The 22,787-nt window shown below is 35.4% G+C and overlaps 1 protein-coding gene across 4 annotated transcripts in view; it reads right to left on the reverse strand.

Annotated features, from left to right (window-relative positions):
* Positions 1-22,787, reverse strand: part of DYNC2H1 (dynein cytoplasmic 2 heavy chain 1) — a 358,559-nt gene that overhangs the window by 218,352 nt on the left and 117,420 nt on the right. For all 4 annotated transcript variants that reach the window (XM_068554132.1, XM_068554131.1, XM_068554130.1 and 1 more), the window contains exons 59-63: positions 22,585-22,706; positions 13,587-13,673; positions 11,075-11,201; positions 2,821-2,962; positions 2,131-2,240 (exon numbers count right to left, since the gene is read on the reverse strand). In XM_068554132.1, coding sequence (XP_068410233.1) covers positions 2,131-2,240; positions 2,821-2,962; positions 11,075-11,201; positions 13,587-13,673; positions 22,585-22,706 — 588 coding nt within the window. The remainder of the gene's footprint in view (positions 1-2,130; positions 2,241-2,820; positions 2,963-11,074; positions 11,202-13,586; positions 13,674-22,584; positions 22,707-22,787) is intronic.

Below are 22,787 nucleotides of genomic sequence, written 5' to 3' on the forward strand. Positions count from 1 at the left end.
CACGTTTGAGAGTAAAGAAAAAATTATTAATAATTACATCAGGAGAACAGGTGTAAATCATAGTCCAAGCAATCCAGGACACCATGGCCAAGATTTTCCCCTGCTCCTCAAGGACATAGGTCATATGAGCTTTCTGTGGCAGATAATTATTTGACTACTTCCTCACCCAGACAACATATGTACTTCAATAGTTAGCTTAACCCAAATATGAGAATTCCAAGCATCTTTTGTTGTAAGACAAGGAACAATTTTGGACATAAAAGGCTATCCTTAGCACCAATAAGGGACTGAGCGACTATAGCCTTTGAATCTGGGAAATCCCGCACTGAATTTCTGAAAAGCTTTATTGTAGTTAATGAGGAGACATGCTATATCTCTGAATCAAAAATACATTTAATTCATCACACCTAGTCATTTTTTCTCAGGGAAGACTCCCAGAAACCCAATTTGTACATATTTAGACATCTAACTTCATGTCACATGGTAATGTTAACGAGTAGATGTTATAGACTTGTTGTGTCCAACCACACCCTCAACTACAACAGTTTATTCTAAATCTAGTCTACCTTAGAATTAAGATAAAATGTTAACCATAATGGAAAATTCATTTCAACAAAATGACTAATTACTCTAACAAATTTTTCCAAATGGTTTTGTTTTGTCATATAAATGCATATAAGTGTCTGTAAGAAACTTGGCAATATTAAATACAAAGTATACTAAGCTTGTTATTAAAATTAATTTCAAAGACAATATCCCCCAAATTCATCACGAAAGACAATTTAATTCAGAATACAAAAGTAAATATTTTCAATTACTATTATCAGTAAAAAATAAAAATTATTGTGATATATTTTTTCTAAAAGCCTCTGATTTCTTATGGAATAAAAAAGAAAAATTCTTAAACTAGTATTTTTTTTTTAGATCTGCAAACAATTGCTTTCTTGGAGTACTGAAAAAGGAAGAAGAGGTGACTATGAAACCTTGGGAAAGGAATAACAAATATGATAAAAAGTACTAGGTTGTAATGAATTTAGATACATACACATTTAGAGTTCCAGATTTGTAATTCTAGTGTGAAAAATAATAATAAAAATGTCTAAAAAATAAATTAAAGTTTAAGCCAAATCAAATTAAAAGAAGGCAAAATTGTTTAATCTTTGTTCAACGACTTCTATGCTAGTAAGACACCAACGTATAGAGTCAAAGCATAGTCAGCTGATTAATAGGTCAAATCAAACAGAATAAACTATCCAGGAATGAACAGGGACCACAATTCATATTCACAATATGAATCTTATAATAATATAGCTTACACTGCCTAAGGAGAAACATTTAATGTTCATATTTTCTTTGAGATGTGGAGTTATGGGATAAAGAAATGGTGTGTGGACAGAGAGAAGGGTTGTAGAGAGAAAAGAAAACACTGGTAATATAGAGTATAAACTGTTGAGATAAAAATAACAGAAAAAACAAAACATATTTTCAAGGGGGAAACATTATCTTCCAAATTCTGTATCAGAAAGGTAAACTAAAGTAAAGGTAAAAAAATCAAACTTCATACAAAGAAATGATTTGCTTGTATACAAGATTTTGAATTTGGTTTTCACATTCATTGCCAATTAAGGTATAATTGTTTCAACTTTAAACAATTACTATTTGGAAACATATACTATGTAAAAGAACAATTTTCCAAAATATGCACATGGTTATCTTTAACTTATAACCCAAAACTTATCCATCTTCAATTTCCATAACTTTGTAAAACAAAATGGAATAAAAGTATAAAATTTTTATTTTTAAAATATACTCTAGATGAAAGAACTATATAACCAAATGAATCAAGTATCCCTAAAACATTTCTATTATTATCAGGAAGTTCAATTTAAAATATTTTGCCATCAAAAAAATACCATTTTTATTTATACTTTTATATTAAGGTAAAAAATAAATTACACTGAAGATTTTAGAGATGCTACCTGAATCACAAAAGGATTTTTATTAGCAAAATATTTTTACTTTTACTTAACTAAGACTAACTGTGAAAGCCTAAGGATTTGAAGAAGGTACTTCATGGAGCAAGCTTCAAAAGAAACATTTCTAATGAGAAAATTAAAGTAGATTAATTACCTGTAAGATAACAAGAGCATTTTCTATGGAAAGGTCATCTGATGGTAGGCCTTCACTTTTCCAAATTAACTGTTCACTTTCAGTACAAAGAAATCTCCTCAGATCGAATTCTGAAAAATTAAAGATATCAATAATACTTTACTACAATAATCTTGTGCTTGATAAAAGAAAGGGAATAAAACTATTTATAATATACTCAAACAAAAGTCCCATGATCATTCTTAATACGCAATTCATTCTTCTGCATTTAGAATCAGAAACTAAAGAGAAAAAAAGTTTTAAAAAGTGCAAAGGAATGAAACTCAAATTATATTTCTTCTATCAAATGAATGTTTCACAAGTATAATAATTTGCAAAAACCACAAAATTCACAAAGAATTTTGGAATTCCTACATCTCATCTTACCATACGAAATTAGTATAAAAATTTAAAAAATGTTTAACTGCATTCATACAACATCAAAATAATTCAGTGGTGTCAGTTTCAAAAAGAGATTTTATGGGTAGAAGAGTCATTACAATAAAGCGATTCTCAGAACATTTTTAGAATTTAGCAAATCTAAAGTAGTTATGGTATCCTTTAACTTACAGAAAATTTTCCTCATTTAAAAAAAAAGTAAAATGACAAAACTCAAAAGATGTGCTTTTTAGTATATTGAAATTTCAAATTTAAGAATAATTAAATACAAACTTTCAAGACCAGCTGACTTGGACCATTCTACCAAACAGGTTTTTCTCAGACCCTCAGGAGCAGCAGAAAGATATGTAATAAATGCAGCAGCTAGCTGAGCTCTTTTAGGAAGAGTAGCTAATTCCTCTGTTATCTCTGCAACCTGGAAAAAAAAGGAGAGAGCAACATATGGATATGTTCTAAGATAGAAAAAAATATTGATAGCTTCACAAATTGAAGTTTTGACTATAGAAAAAATCATTTATTGGTTTAAAGTAATAACATGTCTGAACAAAATTGGCGAAATGTAAAAATACCAACAAGACCTCAGACCTTGCTGTGATATTAAAACAATGTATAAAATCCCAACATATCTGTAAAGAAGAATATATTTTGTCATTGAAATTTCCTAATAATTCTAATAAATACTGTGAATTAGAATCACTTTGTAAAACATGATTTGGATACACAGAGTATGAGCAAAGGTATAAAACAAAAATTAAGCATGGAGACTTTTTAATTAGAAGCATAGTGTGGCTAATGCATAAGCCTGAGCAGAAAGAGTACCAAAATAGGAATAATGAAAAGAGAAACACAGAGTTGACTGGAAGCAGGAAGATTTGAAAGTCTTCCCATGCCATGCAAAGTAGCTTCAGTTTTAACCTGTGGTAATAATGAGCCACTGAGAAAGTGTTTAAACAGAGCAGTGAGTGATGTAATGAGACTGGGTTTTAGAAAGATAATTCAGCTGACAAATAAGAATCAACTAATTAAAGGGTCAGATAGGAGAAAGACAAGTCAGGAGAGTTCAGGTGAAAAAAGAAGAGCATTAAGGATGGAAGACAAATATGAGGGATATTTGCAAAAGGATACAAATTAACAGAAGGAGTCTAAGATAATCCACATATTTTTAGTTTTGATGCCTAGAAGAAAGGTGCCTTGTGAGACATAGGAAATAAAAGAGATTTCATATGAGAAAAGAAAATAAGTTAATTTAGACATGTATTTGAGTTCCTGAGACAGCTGAATGCCAATATCTAAGGTGTAGTTACAAATATGAATTTAAAAGTCAGCAGATTAGAAATATAGCTCTGGTCAGCATCATCATTTGGGTGATATTCTTAAGACAGGATGAGAATTCCCAGAATATTTGCAGAGAAAGGAGCTGAGGAAGAGAATACTGAGGGGGCAATCGACATTATTGGATAAGCAGATGAGGAGGATCCAGCAAAGGCAGGAATCTAACTGCTTAAAAAAAAAAAAAAAAAACAAAATCAAACAAATGAACAAAAACAAAAGACAACACTTTAACAAAGCTGAAATAAGAGAGAATTTCAAACGCAAATAAATAGCTGACAGTGTCAAATCCTAAGAGGACTGTCTTGGTAAAGGTAAGTCCTAAAAAGGCTCTAAACAGTACTAAATTTTCCACAACTCATTTTTACCCTTACCTTTTCCTAACTAAAAGAGGAATAGGTTGCTTTGTCTAAAATCCATTCATATAAAGATATTTTGCTTAAAGATTAATTCACAGCAGAGCTTCAAGATAGCAGAGGAGTAAGACGTGGAGATCACCTTCCTCCCCACAAATACATCAGAAATACATCTACATGTGGAACAACTCCTACAGAACACCTACTGAACGCTGGTAGAAGACCTGAGACTTCCTAAAGGGCAAGAAACTCCCGGTGTACATGGGTAGGGCAAAAGAAAAAAGAAAAAACAGAGACAAAAGAATACAAATGGGACATGCACCTCTGGGAGGGAGCTGTGAAGGAGGAAAAATTTCCACGCACTAGGAAGCCCCTTCACTGGTGGAGACAGGGTGTGGTGGGGGGGAAGCTTAGGAGTCATGGAAGAGAGCGCAGCAATAGGGGTGCAGAGGGCAAAGCAGACAGATTCCCGCACGGAGGATCAGTGCCGACCAGCATTCACCAGCCTGAGAGGCTTGTCTGCTCACCCACTGGGACAGGTGGCGGCTGGGAGTGGAGGCTCGGGTTTCAGAGGTCAGATCCCAGGGAGAGGACTGGGGTTGGCTGTGTGAACACAGCCTGCAGGGGGCTAGTGCGCCTCAGCTAGCCGAGAGGAGGTCCGGGAAAATGTCTGGAACTGCCTAAGAGGCAAGACACCATTGTTTCAGGGTGCGCAAGGAGAGGGGATTCAGAGCACCATGTAAATGAGCTCCAGAGAAGGGCGCAAGCCGTGCCTATCAGCGCAGACACCAGAGATGGGCATGAGACGCTAAGGCTGCTGCTGCAGCCACCAAGAAGCCTGTGTGCAAGCACAGGTCACTGTCCACACCCCCCCTCCCGGGAGCCTGTGCAGCCCACCACTGCCAGGGTCCTGTGATCCAGGAACAACTTCCCAAGGAGAACACACGGCGTGCCTCAGGCTGTTGCAACATCACGCTGACCTCTGCCGCTGCAGGCTCAACCCGCATTCCGTACCACTCCCTCCCCCTGGCCTGAGTGAGCCAGAGACCCCTAATAAGCTGCTGCTTTAATCCTGTCCTGTCTGGGCAGGGAACAGATGCCCTCAGGTGACCTACAAGCAGAGGCAGGGCCAAATCCAAAGCTGAACCCCAGGAGCTGTGCGAACAAAGAAGAGAAAGGGAACTCTCTCCATGCAGCCTCAGGAACAGCGCGGATTAAAACTCCACAATCAACTTGATATACCCTGCATCTTTGGAATACCTGAACAGACAACAAAACATCCCAAAATTGAGGCAGTGGACTTCGGGAGTAACTACAGACTTGGGGTTTGCCTTCTGCATCTAATTTGTTTCTGGTTTTATGTTTATCTTAGTTTAGTATTTAGAGCTTATTATCACAGGTAGATTTATTTACTGATTTGGTTGACCTCTTCCTTTTTTTATATATTTTTTTCCTTTTTCTCCTTTTGTGAGTGTGTATGAATATGCTTCTTTGTGTACTTTTGTCTGTATAGCTTTGCTTTTATCATTTGTCTTAGGGTTCTGCATGTCCGTTTTTTTTTTTTTTTTAGTATAGTTTTTAGTGCTTGTTCTCATTGGTGGATTTGTTTTTTGGATTGGGTGTTCTCTTTTTTTTATTACTTTTTTATTTTTTGTTTTTAATAATATTTTTTATTTTTTAATTTAATAATTTTTTAATTTTTTTTCTTTCTTTCTTTTTTTCCCTCCCTTTTCTTCTGAGCTGTGTGGCTGACAGAGTCTTGGTGTTCCAGCCAGGTGTCAGGCCTGAGCCTCTGAGGTGGGAGAGCTGAGTTCAGGACATTGGACCACCAGAGACTTCCCAGCCCCACATAATATCAAACGGCAAAAGCTCTCTCAGAGATCTCCATCTCAACGCGAAGACCCAGCTTCACTCAATGAGCAGCAAGCTACAGTGCTGGACACCCTATGCCAAGCAACCAGCAAGACAGGAAAACAACCCCACCCATTAGCAGAGAGGCTGCCTAAAATCATAATAAGGTCACAGACAACCCAAAACACACCAACGGACGCAGTCCTGCCCACCAGAAAGACAAGATCCAGCCTCATCCACCAGAACACAGGCACTACTCCCCTCCCCCAGGAAACCTACACAACCCACTGAACCAACCTTACTCACTGGAGGCAGACACCAAAAACAACGGGAACTACGAACCTGCAGCCTGTGAAAAGGAGACCCCAAACACAGTAAGTTAAGCAAAATGAGAAGACAGAGAAACACACAGGAGATGAAGGAGTAAGGTAAAAACCCACCAGACCAAACAAATGAAGAGGAAATAGGCAGTCCACCTGAAAAAGAATTCAGAGTAATGATAGTAAAGATGATCCAAAATCTTGGAAATAGAATGGAGAAAATACAAGAAACGTTTAACAAGGACCAAGAAGAACTAAAGAGCAAACACACAATGATGAACAACACAATAAATGAAATTAAAAATCTCTAGAAGGAATCAATAGCAGAATAACTGAGGCAGAAGAACGGATAAGGGACCTGGAAGTTAAAATAGTGGAAATAACTGTTGCAGAGCAGAATAAAGAAAAAAGAATGAAAAGAATTGAAGACAGTCTCAGAGACCTCTGGGACAACGTTAGATGCACCAACATTCGAATTATAGGGGTCCCAGAAGAAGAAGAGAAAAAGAAAGGGACTGAGAAAATATTTGAAGAGATTATAGTTGAAAACTTCCCGAATATCGAGAAGGAAATAGTCAATCAAGTCCAGGAAGCACAGAGAGTCCCATACAGGATAAATCCAAGGAAAAATACGCCACAACACATATTAACCAAACTATCAAAAATGAAATACAAATAAAAAATATTAAAAGCAGCAAGGGAAAAGCAAAGAATAACATACAAGGGAATCCCCATAAGGTTAACAGCTGATCTTTCAGCAGAAACTCTGCAAGCCAGAAGGGAGTGGCAGGACATATTTAAAGTGATGAGAGAAAAACCTACAACCATGATTACTCTACCCAGCAAGGATATCATTCAGATTCAATGGAGAAATTAAAACCTTTACAGACAAGCAAAAGCTAAGAGCATTCAGCACCACCAAACCAGTTTTACAACAAATCCTAAAGGAACTTCTCTAAGCAGGAAACACAAGAGAAGGAAAAAACCCTAAAATAACCCAAAACAATTAAGAAAATGGTAATAGGAACACACATATTGATAACTACCTTAAATGTAAATGGATTGAATGCTCCAACCAAAACACATAGACGCCTGAATGGATACAAAAACAAGACCCATAAACATGCAGTCTACAACAGACCCACCTCAGACCTAGGGACACATACAGACTGAAAGTGAGGGGACGGAAAAAGATATTTCATGCAAATGCAAATCAAAAGGAAGTTGGAGGAGCAATTCTCATATCAGACAAAATAGACTTTAAAATAAAGACAACTACAAGAGACAAAAAAGGACACTACATAATGATCAAGGGATCAATCCAAGAAGAAGATATAACAATTGTAAATATTTATGCACCCAACATAGAAGCAACTCAATATTTAAGGCAAATACTAACAGCTATAAACGGAAAAGTCAACAGTAACACAATCATAGTAGGGGACATTAACACCCCACTTTCACCAATGGATAAGATCATCCAAAATGAAAATAAATAAGGAAACACAAGCTTTAAATGATACCTTAAACAAGATGGACTTAATTGATATTTAAAGGACATTCCATCCCAAAACAACAAAATACACTGTCTTCTCAAGGGCTCATGGAATATTCTCTAGGATAGATCATGCCTTGGGTCACAAATCCAGCCTTGGTAAATTTAAGAAAATTGAAATCGTATCAAGTATCTTTTCCGACCACAATGCTATGAGACTAGATATCAATTACAGGAAAAATTCTGCAAAAAATACAAACACATGAAGGCTAAACAATACACTACTAAATAACCAAGAGATGACTGAAGAAATCAAAGAAAAATACCTTTGATTTCAAAAATACCTTTGAAACAAGTGACAATGAAAACACAACGACCCAAAACCTAGGGGATGCAGCAAAAGCAGTTCTAAGAGGGAAGTTTATAGCAATACAATCCTACCTCAAGAAACAAGAAATATCTCTAACAAACAACCTAAACTTACACCTTAAGCAATTAGAGAAAGAAGAACAAAAAAATCTCAAAGTTTGCAGAAGGAAAGGAATCATAAATATCAAATTAGAAATAAATGAAAAAGAAAGGGAGAAAAAAATAGCTAAGATCAATAAAACTAAAAGCTGGTTCTTTGAGAAGGTAAACAAAATTGATAAACCACTAGCCAGACTCATCAAGAAAAAAAGGGAGAAGACTCAAATCAACAGAATTAGAAATGAAGAAGGAGAAGTAACAACTGACACTGAAGAAATACGAAGGATCATGAGAGATTACTACAAGCAACTATATGCCAATAATATGGACAACCTGGAAGAAATGAACAAATTCTTAGAAAAGCACAACCTCCCGAGACTGAACCAGGAAGAAATAGAAAATATAAACAGACCAATCACAAGCACTGAAATTGAAACTGTGATTAAAAATCTTCCAGCAAACAAAAGCCCAGGACCAGAAGGCTTCACAGGCGAATTCTATCAAACATTTAGAGAAGAGCTAACACCTATCCTTCTCAAACTCTTCCAAAATATAGTAGAGGGAGGAACAGTCCTAAACTCATCGTACGAGGCCACCATCACCCTGACACCAAAAACCAAAGATGTCACCAAAAAAGATAATTACAGACCAATATCACTGATTAACATAAATGCAAAAATCCTCAACCAAATACTAGCAAACAGAATCCAGCAGCACATTAAAAGGATCATACACCACGATCAAGTGTGGTTTATCCCAGGAATGCAAGGAGTCTTCAATATACGCAAATCAATCAATGTGATAAACCATATTAACGAACTGAAGGAGAAAAAACCATATTGATCATCTCAATAGATGCAGAAAAAGCTTTCAACAAAATTCAACACCCACTTATGATAAAAACTCTACAGAACATAGGCATAGTGCGAACTTACCTCAACATAAAAAAGGCCATATATGACAAACCCACAGCCAACATCGTTCTCAATGGTGAAAAACTGAAACCATATCCACTAACATCAGGTACAAGACAAGGTTGCCCACTCTCACCACTATTATTCAACATAGTTTTGCAAGTTTTAGCCACAGCAATCAGAGAAGAAAAAGAAATAAAAGGAATCCAAATCGGAAAAGAAGAAGTAAAACTGTCACTGTTTGCAGATGACATGATACTATTCATAGAGAATCACAATGATGTTACCAGAAAACTACTAGAGCTAATCAATGAATGTGGTAAAGTAGCAGGACACAAAATTAATGCACAGAAATCTCTTGCATTCCTATACACTAATGATGAAAAACCTGAAAGAGAAATTAAGGAAACACTCCCATTTACCACTGCAACAAAAAGAATAAAATACCTAGGAATAAACCTACCTAAGGAGACAAAAGACCTGTATGCAGAAAATTATAAGACACTGATGAAAGAAATTAAAGGTGATACTAACAGATGGAGAGATATATCATGTGCTTGGATTGGAAGAATCAACATTGTGAAAATGACTATACCACCCAAAGCAATCTACAGGTTCAATGCAATCCCTATCAAACTACCAATGGCATTTTTCACAGAACTAGAATAAAAAATTTCACAATTTGTATGGAAACACAAAAGACCCCAAACAGCCAAAGCAATATTGAGAAAGTAAACCGGTGCTGGAGGAATCAGGCTCCCTGCCTTCAGACTATACTACAAAGCCACAGTAATCAAGACAGAATGGTACTGGCACAAAAACAGAAATATAGATCAATGGAACAGGATAGAAAGCCCAGAGATCAACCCATGCACATATGGTCACCTTATTTTTGATAAAGGAGGCAATAATATACAATGGTGAAAAGTCTAAAAATAGAACTACCATACGACCCAGCAATCCCACTACTGGGCATATACCCTGAGAAAACCATAATTCAAAAAGAGGACATGTACCTCAATGTTCATTGCCACACCATTTACAATAGACAGGACATGGAAGCAACCTAAGTGTCCATCAACAGATGAATGGATACAGAAGATGTGGCATATATATACAATGGAATATTACTCAGGCATAAAAAGAAATGAAACTGAGTTATTTGTAATGAGATGGATGGACATAGATACTGTCATACAGAGTGAAGTAAGTCAGAAAGAGAAAAACAAATACCGTATGCTAACACACATATCTGGAATCTAAAAAAAAATGGTTCTGAAGAACCTAGGGGCAGGACAGGAATAAAGACGCAGACATAGAGAATGGACTTGAGGGCACAGGGAGGGGGAAGAGTAAGCTGGGACGAAGTGATAGAGCGGCATGGACATATATACACTACCAAATGTAAAACAGATAGCTAGTGGGAAGCAGCCACATAGCACAGGGAGATCAGCTCGGTGCTTTGTGTCCACCTACCTAGAGCGGTGGGATAGGTAGGGTGGGAGGGAGCTGCAAACAGGAGGAGATATGGGGCTATATGTTTATGTATAGCTGATTCACTTTGTTATACAGCAGAAACTAACTCACCATTGTAAAGCAATTATACTCCAATAAAGATGTGAAAAAAAAAAAGATTAATTCACATCATGGCCATTAATATCTAGATAATTTATCCTAAGCCAGCTGAAATTTAATGGATATTTTTTCCTTTTCATTTTTGTTAACAAATACATTATCTTACACATTTCCTGTGTTTTAAACAATGCCTCTTTATGACCTCTCTCTCAAACAAACCTGTGTATTCCATCTCTTGTGTTCTCTATCAAGCTGATTAATCAAGACTTCTGCAGCTTTAATTGTTTCTTGTGCTTTGCTTACTTCAGCTTCAAGTTTGGCAGCTTCTGAAGTCCTGCTCTGAAATCTATGAAAACATTAAAATTTAATTAAAGACAACGGGATTTCAGATAGATTTAATTAAGTTATGCTTATATAGTAAAGTGAACTTTTATACAATAATTGAATTAGCTATAATATTGATAATATTTGCATATAAATTATCATTAATGTAAGAGACACAATACCAATGCATACATTTAAAGGGGAACATTGTCACAGGGCCTTGATGTCCTACTACATTATGTATAAACTTATTAATATGACATTCAAAGGCCCAGTCATAATATTGATCTATCTTTTCAGTTTTATTTCATTTTACTCAGTTCAGTAAAACTATATGTCAACATCTGAAGAATTTTATATTCTCAGAAAATGCCCTTTTATCTGCTGTGCCCTTCAACAGGATGTTCCATTTGCCTAGAATACTTTTCAGCTCCCTCCTTATCCCTACCTCACCCCTCACTCTAACTCCCTCAAATATAAACCTATCAAAAATATAAATAAAATCTTAAAATTCACCTGAAGTATTCAGCCCATTAGATATGTTCTCTCCCTATGTGCCCATTTGCCAAAGTTTAAAACTTTTAAATTATTTTCCTTAAAAATACTTGTACATATAATTTTATTAAATATAATAGTAATATTCCTATTACTTAGTCCTTCAACAAATATGTAAGTGCCTTCAAAATGCCCAGGATTCTGCCAATTCTCAGAACAGTTCAAAATAAGTATTACAATTCTCATTTTATAAATATGGAAACTTAAATCCACACAGATTATTGCACAGGTCTCCCCAGTAGTAAGCAGAGGACCTAAAATTCATATATGGGTGTGTCTGATATTAAGTGCCAGGCATTTTACAGTACTTTTATTGCCTCTCTAAGTGCTCTATTCCTCCTTTCCCTAGACATAAGACTCTAGGAGTCACTTGTCCAAAATGGTAGACACATATGGCTGTCTAAATTTAAATTAATTAAAACTAAATAAAATTAAAAATTCAATTTCTCAGTCACATTATCCACAAGATCCTCAGTCATATTATTCAGAAGGTTTTCATAATAATCCTTCCAAAATAGTGGTAGTATGGTGTAGTGACTAAGAAAGGGAACTTTATGGAGTCAGACAAATACAAGATCTAATGCTTGCTTAGTCATTTACTAACTGCTCAACTTAGGCAAATAAATCTTTCCAATCTTTAGCTTCCTAATCTGCAAAATGTAAGAATATCCACCTCTCAGTGTTGTTTTAAGTATTAAAAAAGATGAGTATGTAAAGTGCCTAGGACAACACCTGACAATGCAAATGACTAACAAATGGAGTCAAACATTGGTATCATAAGCTAACCACTCAATAAATATTTGACAATTATCTGAGTATTATTAAGTACTGATTCTGAGCATGTAACACTGAAAAGAATATATTATTTTCCTTATACTTCTCTAATTATAGCTGGAAGGAAATTACGTGATTTCATTTCTGTATGTCTAACATAAAAAACATTCAGGAATATTAAAAACATTGAATTTATGGGTTTGAAGATTTTTTTATTTGTTTTTTCTCTATAAATAAATATATATAAATGTAAATAGAGATAACTGTTTCCTAACCCTATATAGAAAAAAAAAATTCATAGTTTTTAGTCTGATGAATTTTTTTCTTGGTGCAATAATTTGTATTTCTTCCATAAGAAAAAAAAGGAAACATAACACACCACTTAAAAAATGTGTTTATAGAAAAGTTTTAATCTCATAAAACTGAAAGCAAGTGATAACATATGCTATATTTAATGATACATTCTCCAGTTTTCTAATCTTCACAATTCTTAAAGGAAAATGCTTCCACATTTATAATAATTCCCATACCAATATTTTCTATCCTATATTAAAAAGCAATCACAGGAACACAGAGGTACATGAAAGGTTTTAAGAGTAATCACATTCATAAATGGTTCTTAAATTTGAGAATAATATTTGCAGGAAGGAATATTTTTTTTAATACCAAAAAGGGCAAAGTTAAAAAGATAAAAAGTTTTTAACATGATCATATACCTCTGGAAAGATTATGGAATAGGTGTTCCTATAGCATCATCTGAAATAAAGGAGTCTAAAATCTTGAAGTCAAAATAATAAAGAAATGGGAACACCAAATGTAAACACTCCCAGCATTAACACATTACATTCAATTCTTCCTGCTCAATTTTCCAATGCTTGGGAATACAGAAACTTAAAATATTTTTGTTCTTATTAAATTTTTTTAAAAAGGAAGACATTCTATATTATTTTACATCCTTCCCCTTTTTAGAGTGAGATACCAAAAAATTAAGACTGATTATAACTAAGCTTTTCAAAATTTAAGTATTAGTTGAGGTATGTTTTCAAATATTCAAAATACATTTCAAAACTTAACTTACTTTTCTTTGAGTTCTGACACTTTTTGACCAACAGAATTAAGAAGCTCCTCTAGTTTCCTTTTTCTGTCTTCAGTTTTCCGCAAATTTCTAAAATATAATTCAATTTTATAAGTCATTCTACTTTAGTTATCAACAAAAAGCCGCAACAGCACCTTAAAATGTAATCGTGCAGTAAATAAATGACAATGAAAACTGTCAATAATTCAGCAGTTATAATACCTTCACTTAGAATTTGATTTGAAAAGCAATGCTATAATTAAAAGTGTATTCTCTGACCTAACCATACCACTTCCAGGAATCTATATTTTAAAACACTTGTGCCCATAGATTTCTAGATAAAAATGGAAGAGTAAAAGTATTCACTTATCTTCTGTCCCTTCTAAAATCCTACTAAAATGAAACCAAGGGAATAAATTAAAACATACACGCACAAGAATAAAGACAATGGAAGAGAAAAGTATTATGAAGTAGTAATTTTAATAAAATTTTGAAAGGTGATAACTGACATACCAAAATGCAAAAGGGCAAAAGTTAAATGACTGCAGGAAGATAGGCGAAAAGAAGTATTCAAAAATGTTCAGGAAATGTAGACAGCAGGTACCTCTGAAGAAAATAATAGAGCTAAATACAGAAGATTGTTTAATAATTGATAATATAACGTTTGACCTCAGATTCCCTCCTGCATTGAGAGCAGACTATCCTCTTCATACATACATATCCCTGAAAGTCAAACCTTATGCCCCTTACCCACCGCCAACCACCCCTGCTCAATCCCTAGGCAGAAGATATTAGGATTCTTCTAGAGAAATGACTGGCTTACCCCTCTCAAAAATACCCACAAGTATTGAGAGGTTGTCATCAAATGGCCAGTCCACACTGCCATGCACTGCTGGGCATTTGTGCATTGCACAAATCAACTTGAGTTTTTGTTAAAACACAGATTGCAAGGTCTCATTCCCCAGCATATCTGGTTCAATAAGCCTTGATGGAGATCAAAAATTTGTTCTTTTAACAATTTCCCAGGTAACATTGATGCTGTTGGTTCAGGGACCACATTTTGAGAACTACTACAATAGAATAAGGCCTTCAAAATCATGAGATTAATCTATTTCTAGTCTAGTATTTTAAACCCAGCCCAATTATGATCACATATAATAGTATAATACAGATAATTTTAGACATGCAAATCTCAAAATATTTTTCATCCCATATAACCTTGCTTAAGAAGCTACTATGGAGGATGTGTTCCAGAAAAATGAGTGACTAAACTAAGAAAGAGAAAGACAAAGACCCAAAATAAGAGAATATGATCAGAAAACAGACAAATATAACCCCAGAATAATGGTGAAAAGCAATCTCAAAATAACTTAAGCTGTAGACTGCAGGCCTAGGGAAGAACTAACCCACCTTGAAACAGGAGGACAAAAGGCTCTAAGTAGGACAGTACTAAGAAAAAATTAAATAGAACACATAGATTCCAAATACGTTTTAGGGTCTGACAAAAAGACTGTGGATAAATATGTGATACATAAACAGAAAAAAATAATCAATTGAAAAAATAAGACAATTATTAAGCATAACAAAAGGTATACAAGAAAGGAAATATACTCATAAAACATGATACATCTAGGCTGTAAAAAATATTTATATAATCAAAATATATAATCATATTTAATATGATTTAACACAAACATTTCATGTAATTATATTGAAAAAAATAAGAAACTTAGGCAGCTAAAAATCTCCTTGTGTAGAGTAAGAAGTAATAGATAATTTCAAAAGTTGAATGATCATAAACATAACATATCTCTTAGTCTGCATTCAGAACAAATGAGATAAAATATAATACTAACTTAGTAACAATAGCAAATTAAAAGTTTAAGCCCCAAAAGTAAATCGCTAAATTTTCCCCACACCTGCCAGATAATGTTTTGGAAATTATATACTAAAAGTTTCCTAAAACTTAGAGAAAAAAATATAAAAGCTCTAAATTTCTAAAATCTACTTTTTGTACTTTGACAGTATTCCTTCACAAAATTTTGGTTCTTTAAAGGAACTTCTACCAACTTATCTTTCCAACAACTTAACAGAGGAGGAAAAAAGTGAGTTGATTCTGCTATCCATCTTTTAATTGCTTTTTCTTTTTTTGTTCTGTTTAACTTTTAACTTACTTTTTTTCTTTTTCTTTAATGATGTATAGTTAATTTACAATACTGTGTTAGTTTCAGGTGTACAGCATAGTGATCCAGTTTTTTTTTTTTTGCAGATTATATTCCATTGTAGATTATAAGATATTGAATTCCCTGTGCTATATAGTAAAACCTTGTTGCTTATCTATTTTACGTATAATAGTTTATGTCTTTTAATAATATATGCCTAATCTATCCCTCACTCTCTCTCTCCTTTGGTAACCATAAATTTGTATTATATGTCTGTAAGTCTGCTTCTGTTTTGTATATAGATTCATTTTGTTTATCTTCTTTATCCATTCATCTGTCAATGGACATTTAGGTTGCTTCCATGTCTTGGCTATTGTAAACAGTGCTGCAATGAACACTGGGGTGCATGTATCTTTTCAAATTATAGTTTTCTCCAGATATATGCCCAGGAGTGGGATTGCAAGATCATATGGTAGCTCTACTTTTAGTTTTTTAAGGAACATCCATACAGTTTTCCATAGTGGCTGCACCAGTTTACATTCCCACCCACAGTGTAGAAGGGTTCCCTTTCTCCACACCCTCTCCGGCATTTATTATTTGTGGACTTTTTGATGATAGCCATTCTGACTTGTGTGAGGTGATACCTCATTGGGGTTTTGATTTGCATTTCTTTAATAATTAGTGATGATGAGCATCTTTTCATGTGCCTGTTGGCCATTTGTATGTCTTCTTTGGAGAAATGTATATTTAGGCCTTCTGCCCATTTTCTGATTGGGTTGTTTATTTGTTTGTTAATGAGCTGTATGAATTGTTTGTATATTTACCCTTGTCAGTCACACTGCTTGCAAATATTTTTTTTCCCATTCTGTAGGTTTTCTTTTCATTTTGTTGATGGTTTCCTTTGCTGTGCAAAAGCTTTTAAGTTTGATTAGGTGCCATTTGTTTATTTTTGCTTTTATTTCTTTTGCCTACACGACTGATCCAAGAAAATATGGCTATGATTTATGTCAGAAAATGTTTTTGCCTATGTTCTCTTCTAGGAGTTTTATGGTGTCATGTCTTATATTTAGGTCTTTAAACCATTTTGAGTTTATTTTTGTATATGGTGTGAGGGAGTGTTCTAATTTCATTGATTTACACGTAGCTGTCCAGCTTTCCCAACACCACTTGTTAAAGAAACTCTCTTTTCTCCATTGTATATTCTTGCCTCCTTTGTCATAGATTAATTGAACATGGGTGCATGGGTTTATTTCTGGGCTGTCTATTCTGTTCCATTGATATATATGTCTGTTTTTGTGCCAATACTACACTGTTTTTATTACTGTAGCTTTGTAGTATAGTCTGAAGTCTGGAAGGGGTATGCCTCCAACTTTGTTCTTTTTCCTCAGGATTGCTTTGGCAATTCTGGGTCTTCTGGGGTTCGATATAAATTTTAGGATTATTTGTCCTAGCTCTGTGAAAAATGTCATGAGTATTTTGATAGAGATTGCATTAAATCTGTATATTACTTTGGGTAGTATGGCCATTTTAACAATATTAATTCCTCCAATCCAAGAGCATGGGATATCTTTTTGTCTCTCTGAATCATCCTCAATTTACTTTACACCAATGTTTTACAGCTTTCAGCATATACGTCTTTCACCTCCTCAGTTAAGTTTATTCCTAGGTATTTTACTTTTTTTGACATGATTATAAACAGGATTTTTTTTTTTTTTTTTGCTTTCTCTTTCTGATATTTAATTGTTAGTGTAAAGAAACACAACAAATTTCCATGTATTAATCTTGTATCCTGCTACCTTTCTGAACTCATTTATTAGTTCTAATAGTTTTTGTGTGGAGACTTTGGGGTTTTCTTTATAGAGTATCATGTCATCTGAAGTAGTGACAGTTTTCAATCTTTCCTTCCAATTCGGAAACGTTTTACTTCTTTTTCTTGTCCGACTGCTATAGTTAGGTCTTCCAATACTACGTTGAATAGAACTGGTGAGAGTGGATATCCTTGCCTTGTTCTTGAATTTACCGGGAAGCCTTTCAGCTTTTCACCATTAAGTATTATGTTGGCTACGGGTTTGTCATAAATGGCTTTTATTATGTTCAGATATGTTCCCTATATACCCATTTTGGTGAGAGTTTTTATCATGAATGGATATTGAACGTTGTCAAATCCTTTTTCTGCAACTATTGAGATGATGATGTGGTTTCTGTCTTTGCTTTTGTTAATGTGGTGTATTACACTGATTGATTCACATATTTTGAACCATCCTTGTGATCCTGGAATGAACCCAACTTTATCATGGTGTATGATCCTTTTCATGTATTGCTGGATTCAATTTGCTAATATTTTGCTGCAGATTTTTACCTCTATATTCATCAAAGATATTGGCCTGTAAATTTCCTTTTTTGTAGTGTCTTTGTCTGGTTTTGGTGTCAGGATAATGGTGGTCTCATAGATTGAATTTGGAAGTGCTCCTTCCTCTTCAATTTTTTGGAATAGTTTTAGAAGGACTGGTATGAGTTCTTCCTTGTATGTTTGGTAGAATTTCCCAGTGAAGCCATCCAGTCCAGGGCTTTTGTTTGCAGGGAGGTTGTTTTTTTTTTTTTTTTTTTATTACATATTCTATTGCACTTCTAGTGATCAGTCTGTTCAAGTTATCCATTTCTTCTTGACTCAATTTTGGCAGGCTGTATGTATTTCTCCTCTTTCATTTCTTATTTTAATTATTGGAGTCCTTTCTCTTTTGTTTTTGGTGAGTCTCTCTGGAGGTTTGTTGATTTACCTTTTCAAAATACCAGCTCTTGGTTTTACTGATCTTTTCTATTATTTTTTGATCTCTTATTTTATTTATTTCCCCTTGATCTTTATTATTTCATTCCTTCTGTTAACTTTGGATTTTGTTTATCCTTCTTTTTCTTATTCATTTTGGTGGTATGTTAGGTTGTTTATTTGAGATTTTTCTTGTTACTTGAGGAAGGCCTGTATATCACTATAAATTTCCCTCTTAAAACTGTTTTGCTGCATCCCATAGATTTTGTAAGGTTGTGTTTTCATTGTCATTCGTCTCAAGGTATTTTCTGATTTATTCTTTGATTTCATTGTTGAGCCACTGTTTTTTTTTGTAGCTTGTTGTTTTGTCTCCATGTGTTTGTTCTTTTCCTATTTTGCTTTCTGTAGTTGATTTCTAGTTCCATACCACTGTGGTCAGAAAAGATGCTTGAAATAATATCTATCCTCTTAAATTTGTTGAGGCTTGTTGTGTGATCTAGTATGTTATCTATCCTAGAGAATCTTCTATGTGAGCTTGAAAGGAACGTGTATTCTGTTTTTGGTTTTTGTTTTTTGTTTTGGACGTAGTGCCCTATAGACATCAATTAAGTCCAACTGCTCTACTGTATCATTTAGGAACGTTCTTGCCTTATTGATTTTCTGTCTGGATGATCTGTCCATTGATGTCAGTGGGGTGTTAAAGACTCCTACTATTATTGTATCATTGGCAATTTCTCCCTTTATGTCTGCTAGCATTTGTTTTATATACTTAGGTGCTCCTACGGTACAAGTGTAATATCCTCTTCTTATATTGATCACTTTATCATTATATAATGCCCTTTTTCTTTCTTTATGGCTTTTGTTTTAAAGTCTATTTTGTCTGATAGGAGTATTGTTACCCCCACTTTCTTGTTGTTTCCATTTGCATGAATTCTCTTTTTCCATCCCCTTTCAGTCTATGTGTATCTTTCATCCTGATGTTAGTCTTCTGAAGGCAGCAAATTGTAGTTTCTTGGTTTTTTCCTCCAATCTGCCACTCTGTCTTTTGATCAGAGCATTTAGTCCAGTGACATTTAAAGTAACTATTGATAAGTATGTATTTACTGCCATTTTAATCCTTGTTTTCCAGTTGTTTTTGTAGTTCTTCTCTGTGCATTTTTTTTTCCTTTGGCAGGGGGAGGGGGTTGATGTTTTTCTTTTGTAGTATGCTTGAGTTCTTTCTTTTTGGTTCTGGTGAATCTATTGTACGTTTCTGATTTGAGGTTACCATGGAGTTCAAGTATGTTGACCCATAACTATATTTACTTGCTTTAAATTGATAGTCATTCAAGTTCATATTTTTTAAAAATCTACATTTTTATACTCCCCTCCCCTACATTTTGTGATTTTGATATCCTATTTTACATTGTCATGTTTATCCTTTTACTGTTAATTGTAGTTATAATTTCGTTCACAATTTTATTATTATTTTTTAATCTATGTATTGGTTTTTAAAAGTGATCTTCAATCCTTTTATATATTTGCCTTTCCTATTCTGATTTTCCCTTTCTTACAGATTCTTGCTTCTTTTCTACTTAGAGAAGACCCTTCAATATTCCTTTTAGGGTAGGTTTAGTATTGCTAAATTCTTTTAGTTTTTGCTTCTTTGAAAAATTCTTTAGCTCTCCTTCTATTCCAAATGATAATCTTGCTAGGAACAGCATCCTAGGTTGCAGGCTTTGCCCTTCAGTACTTTGAATATATCATGCCATCCCTACTAGCCTGTAAAGTTTCTGCAGAGAAATCAGCTGATAGCCTTTTGGTGGTTCCCCTGTAACTAAATCTTTGTTTTTCTCTTGCTGCCTTTAGAATCCTCTCTTTAACTTTTGTCATTTTAATTAATATATGACTTAGTGTGGGTCTGTTTGGGTTCATCCTGTTTGGGACTCTCTGTGCTTACTGTACCTGGGTATCTGTTTCCTTCTTTAGGTTTGAGAAGTCTTTAGCCACATTTTCTTGAAATACATTTTCAACCCCCTTCTCTCATCTCCTTCTGAAACCCCTGTCATGCATAAGTTAGCATGTTTTATATTATCCCATAGATCTGATATGTTGATTTCATCTTTTTTTTCATTTGTCTTTCTGTCTGCTGTTCTGATTGGGTGATTTCCATTATTCTATCTCCAGATCACTTATTTATTCTTTTGTGCCATTTAGTCTGCTATTCATTGCCTCTAGATTGGTTTTATCTTGGGAATTGAATTGTCTATTTTTGATTGGTTCCTCTTTATAGTTCCTAGGTCCTTGTTACAGTGATCTGTGTTTCTATCGATAATCTTTCTTAATTCAATTAGCATTTTTATTACCTCCTTTTTGAATTCAGGGTCTAGTAGACTGGTGCATGGTCTGTTTCATTATTTGTCCTTTCAGGGGATTGATCTTGTTCTTTTAATTGGAAGTAGTTCCTCTCCCTTTTCATTTTACTTAACTTTCTTTGTCTCTATGAATTTAGCAGAAACAGTTATCAACTGTGGTCTTGAAGGGGTGTTTTTATGTGGAAGCATCACTGTGTAGACTGTGTGAATCCAATATTTTTGGTGTGAGGGCTGGTTTCAGTTGGACGCCAGCCACATCATTCTTCAGGGTGTGTGGGCTGTTATCCCCTTGATAGGTGGTATGGCTGGTATGGTGTTGTAGCATCTAGAGCCTGTACAAGATGTGAAGTGGGACTTTTACTCTGCTCCATGGCTGTCAATGCCCTGTCAGGGGTGAGGTCTGCTCCCCAGTTGTTGGAGTAGAAGTTCTGATGGTCAGGCTCAATCAGGCTCCACCGTCCATGAGTTCAAGCCCTGTCCAAAAGGAGGTGATTGCTGAAGCAAGTAAGGCCCATGCAGTCACAGAGGACCTATGCGTCACCTGTGTAGGCATTCACGTTTCTGCTCAGAAGCAGCCCAAGGTTGAATCCCTTTCTCTGCTGTGTTCATCCGAGATCTAGTGCAAGGCTATGGTCTGAAGTAGGCTGGGGCTGAGGGCTGAGGCGTTGTGGCTGCAGGAATTGAAGTGACTGTACTGCCACCAGAGATCTGGGCTGCCTCCGTGGCAGTGTTCTCACAGGACCTGTCTGACCCAGATCTACTGCTAAGCTGTGGTGTGGAGTGAGTGGAGCCAGAGCCAGGGTGCTCTCACTGGGAGATGAAAGGCTCTGTACTCCTGAGCATGCTGATGACAACTGCTACCGCCCACCTGGACCACACCCCAGGCCCTCGGGCTGTGTCTCTCTCAAGGCCTGTCTGCCTGAGCTTCAGTGCTTAGTCACTGGGCATTTCTGTGGCACTGCTTATATGCACACTGACAATGGCCTCCACGGCTCCACCGGATCATACCCCAGCCTCCCCAGTCTGTCTCTGCATAGCTAGACCAAGTCTGTGTGCAAATCTTGCACCAGGGATGGAGTGAGTGGGCCTGGGTTGTTTGCCCGTTCGGATTGGGAAGTGTGGTAAGGCAGCACCCACTAATGCAAAGCTCTCTCCACCCTGATTGTTAGCAAGCCAGCATGCGAGCACTCCTCACAAGTACAGTCTAGGCTCTTCCAGCCCTTCTGTCTGTCTCAGTAGATTTCCCAGCAGGCAAAGGGGACTGTCTCTTCCACGCAGGAGCCCAGGACTGGTATGCCCAGTTTGTGGCTCAACCTCCTCACTCTTCAAGTCAAGGGTCCACCCATACAGAACTTCTCTTTCTTACAGATCCTTCTTAGGGGCTCAGGTCCTGACCAAATGGCTTTTTTTTCTGTCCTACCCAATTATGTACAGATCTTTCTTGCAGCTTTAATTGTACAGTTCGTCTGCCAGTTTCTAGTTAGTTTTCCATGATAATTGTTCCACATGTAGATGTATTTTTGATGTGTTTGTGAGGTGAGGTGAGCTCCACATCCTCCACTCCATCATCTTGATCTACATTCTTAATTTGTATTTAAATGACTCAGTGTTGTCAGCTGCCTTTTTAGACACAGACAAGAAATAAATCCTAATAATATAACTAGGTCATCAAATTGATGAAAATAAAGGTTAGAATTATTTATATTTTATGTTTCACTTACGATTCTAATCCTGCCTGTTCAGTTTCCAAAGGCTGAATTCGTTCCAAGACATGGGAGTACTGAACATTGGCTTTAACCCAGGCAGCTAAAGGAGCAGCTGCGGTACTGGCACGCTTGGCGTTCTGAAAAATACATCAGAAATTATCCTGCATCCTAACTTAATTTCAAATAAAAGCAAAGTTAATTCTAGTGTATTTTCTTTA

Source organism: Eschrichtius robustus, chromosome 11 (assembly GCF_028021215.1).
Source record: "Eschrichtius robustus isolate mEscRob2 chromosome 11, mEscRob2.pri, whole genome shotgun sequence".
In the NCBI taxonomy this organism is placed as follows: Eukaryota; Metazoa; Chordata; class Mammalia; order Artiodactyla; family Eschrichtiidae; genus Eschrichtius; species Eschrichtius robustus.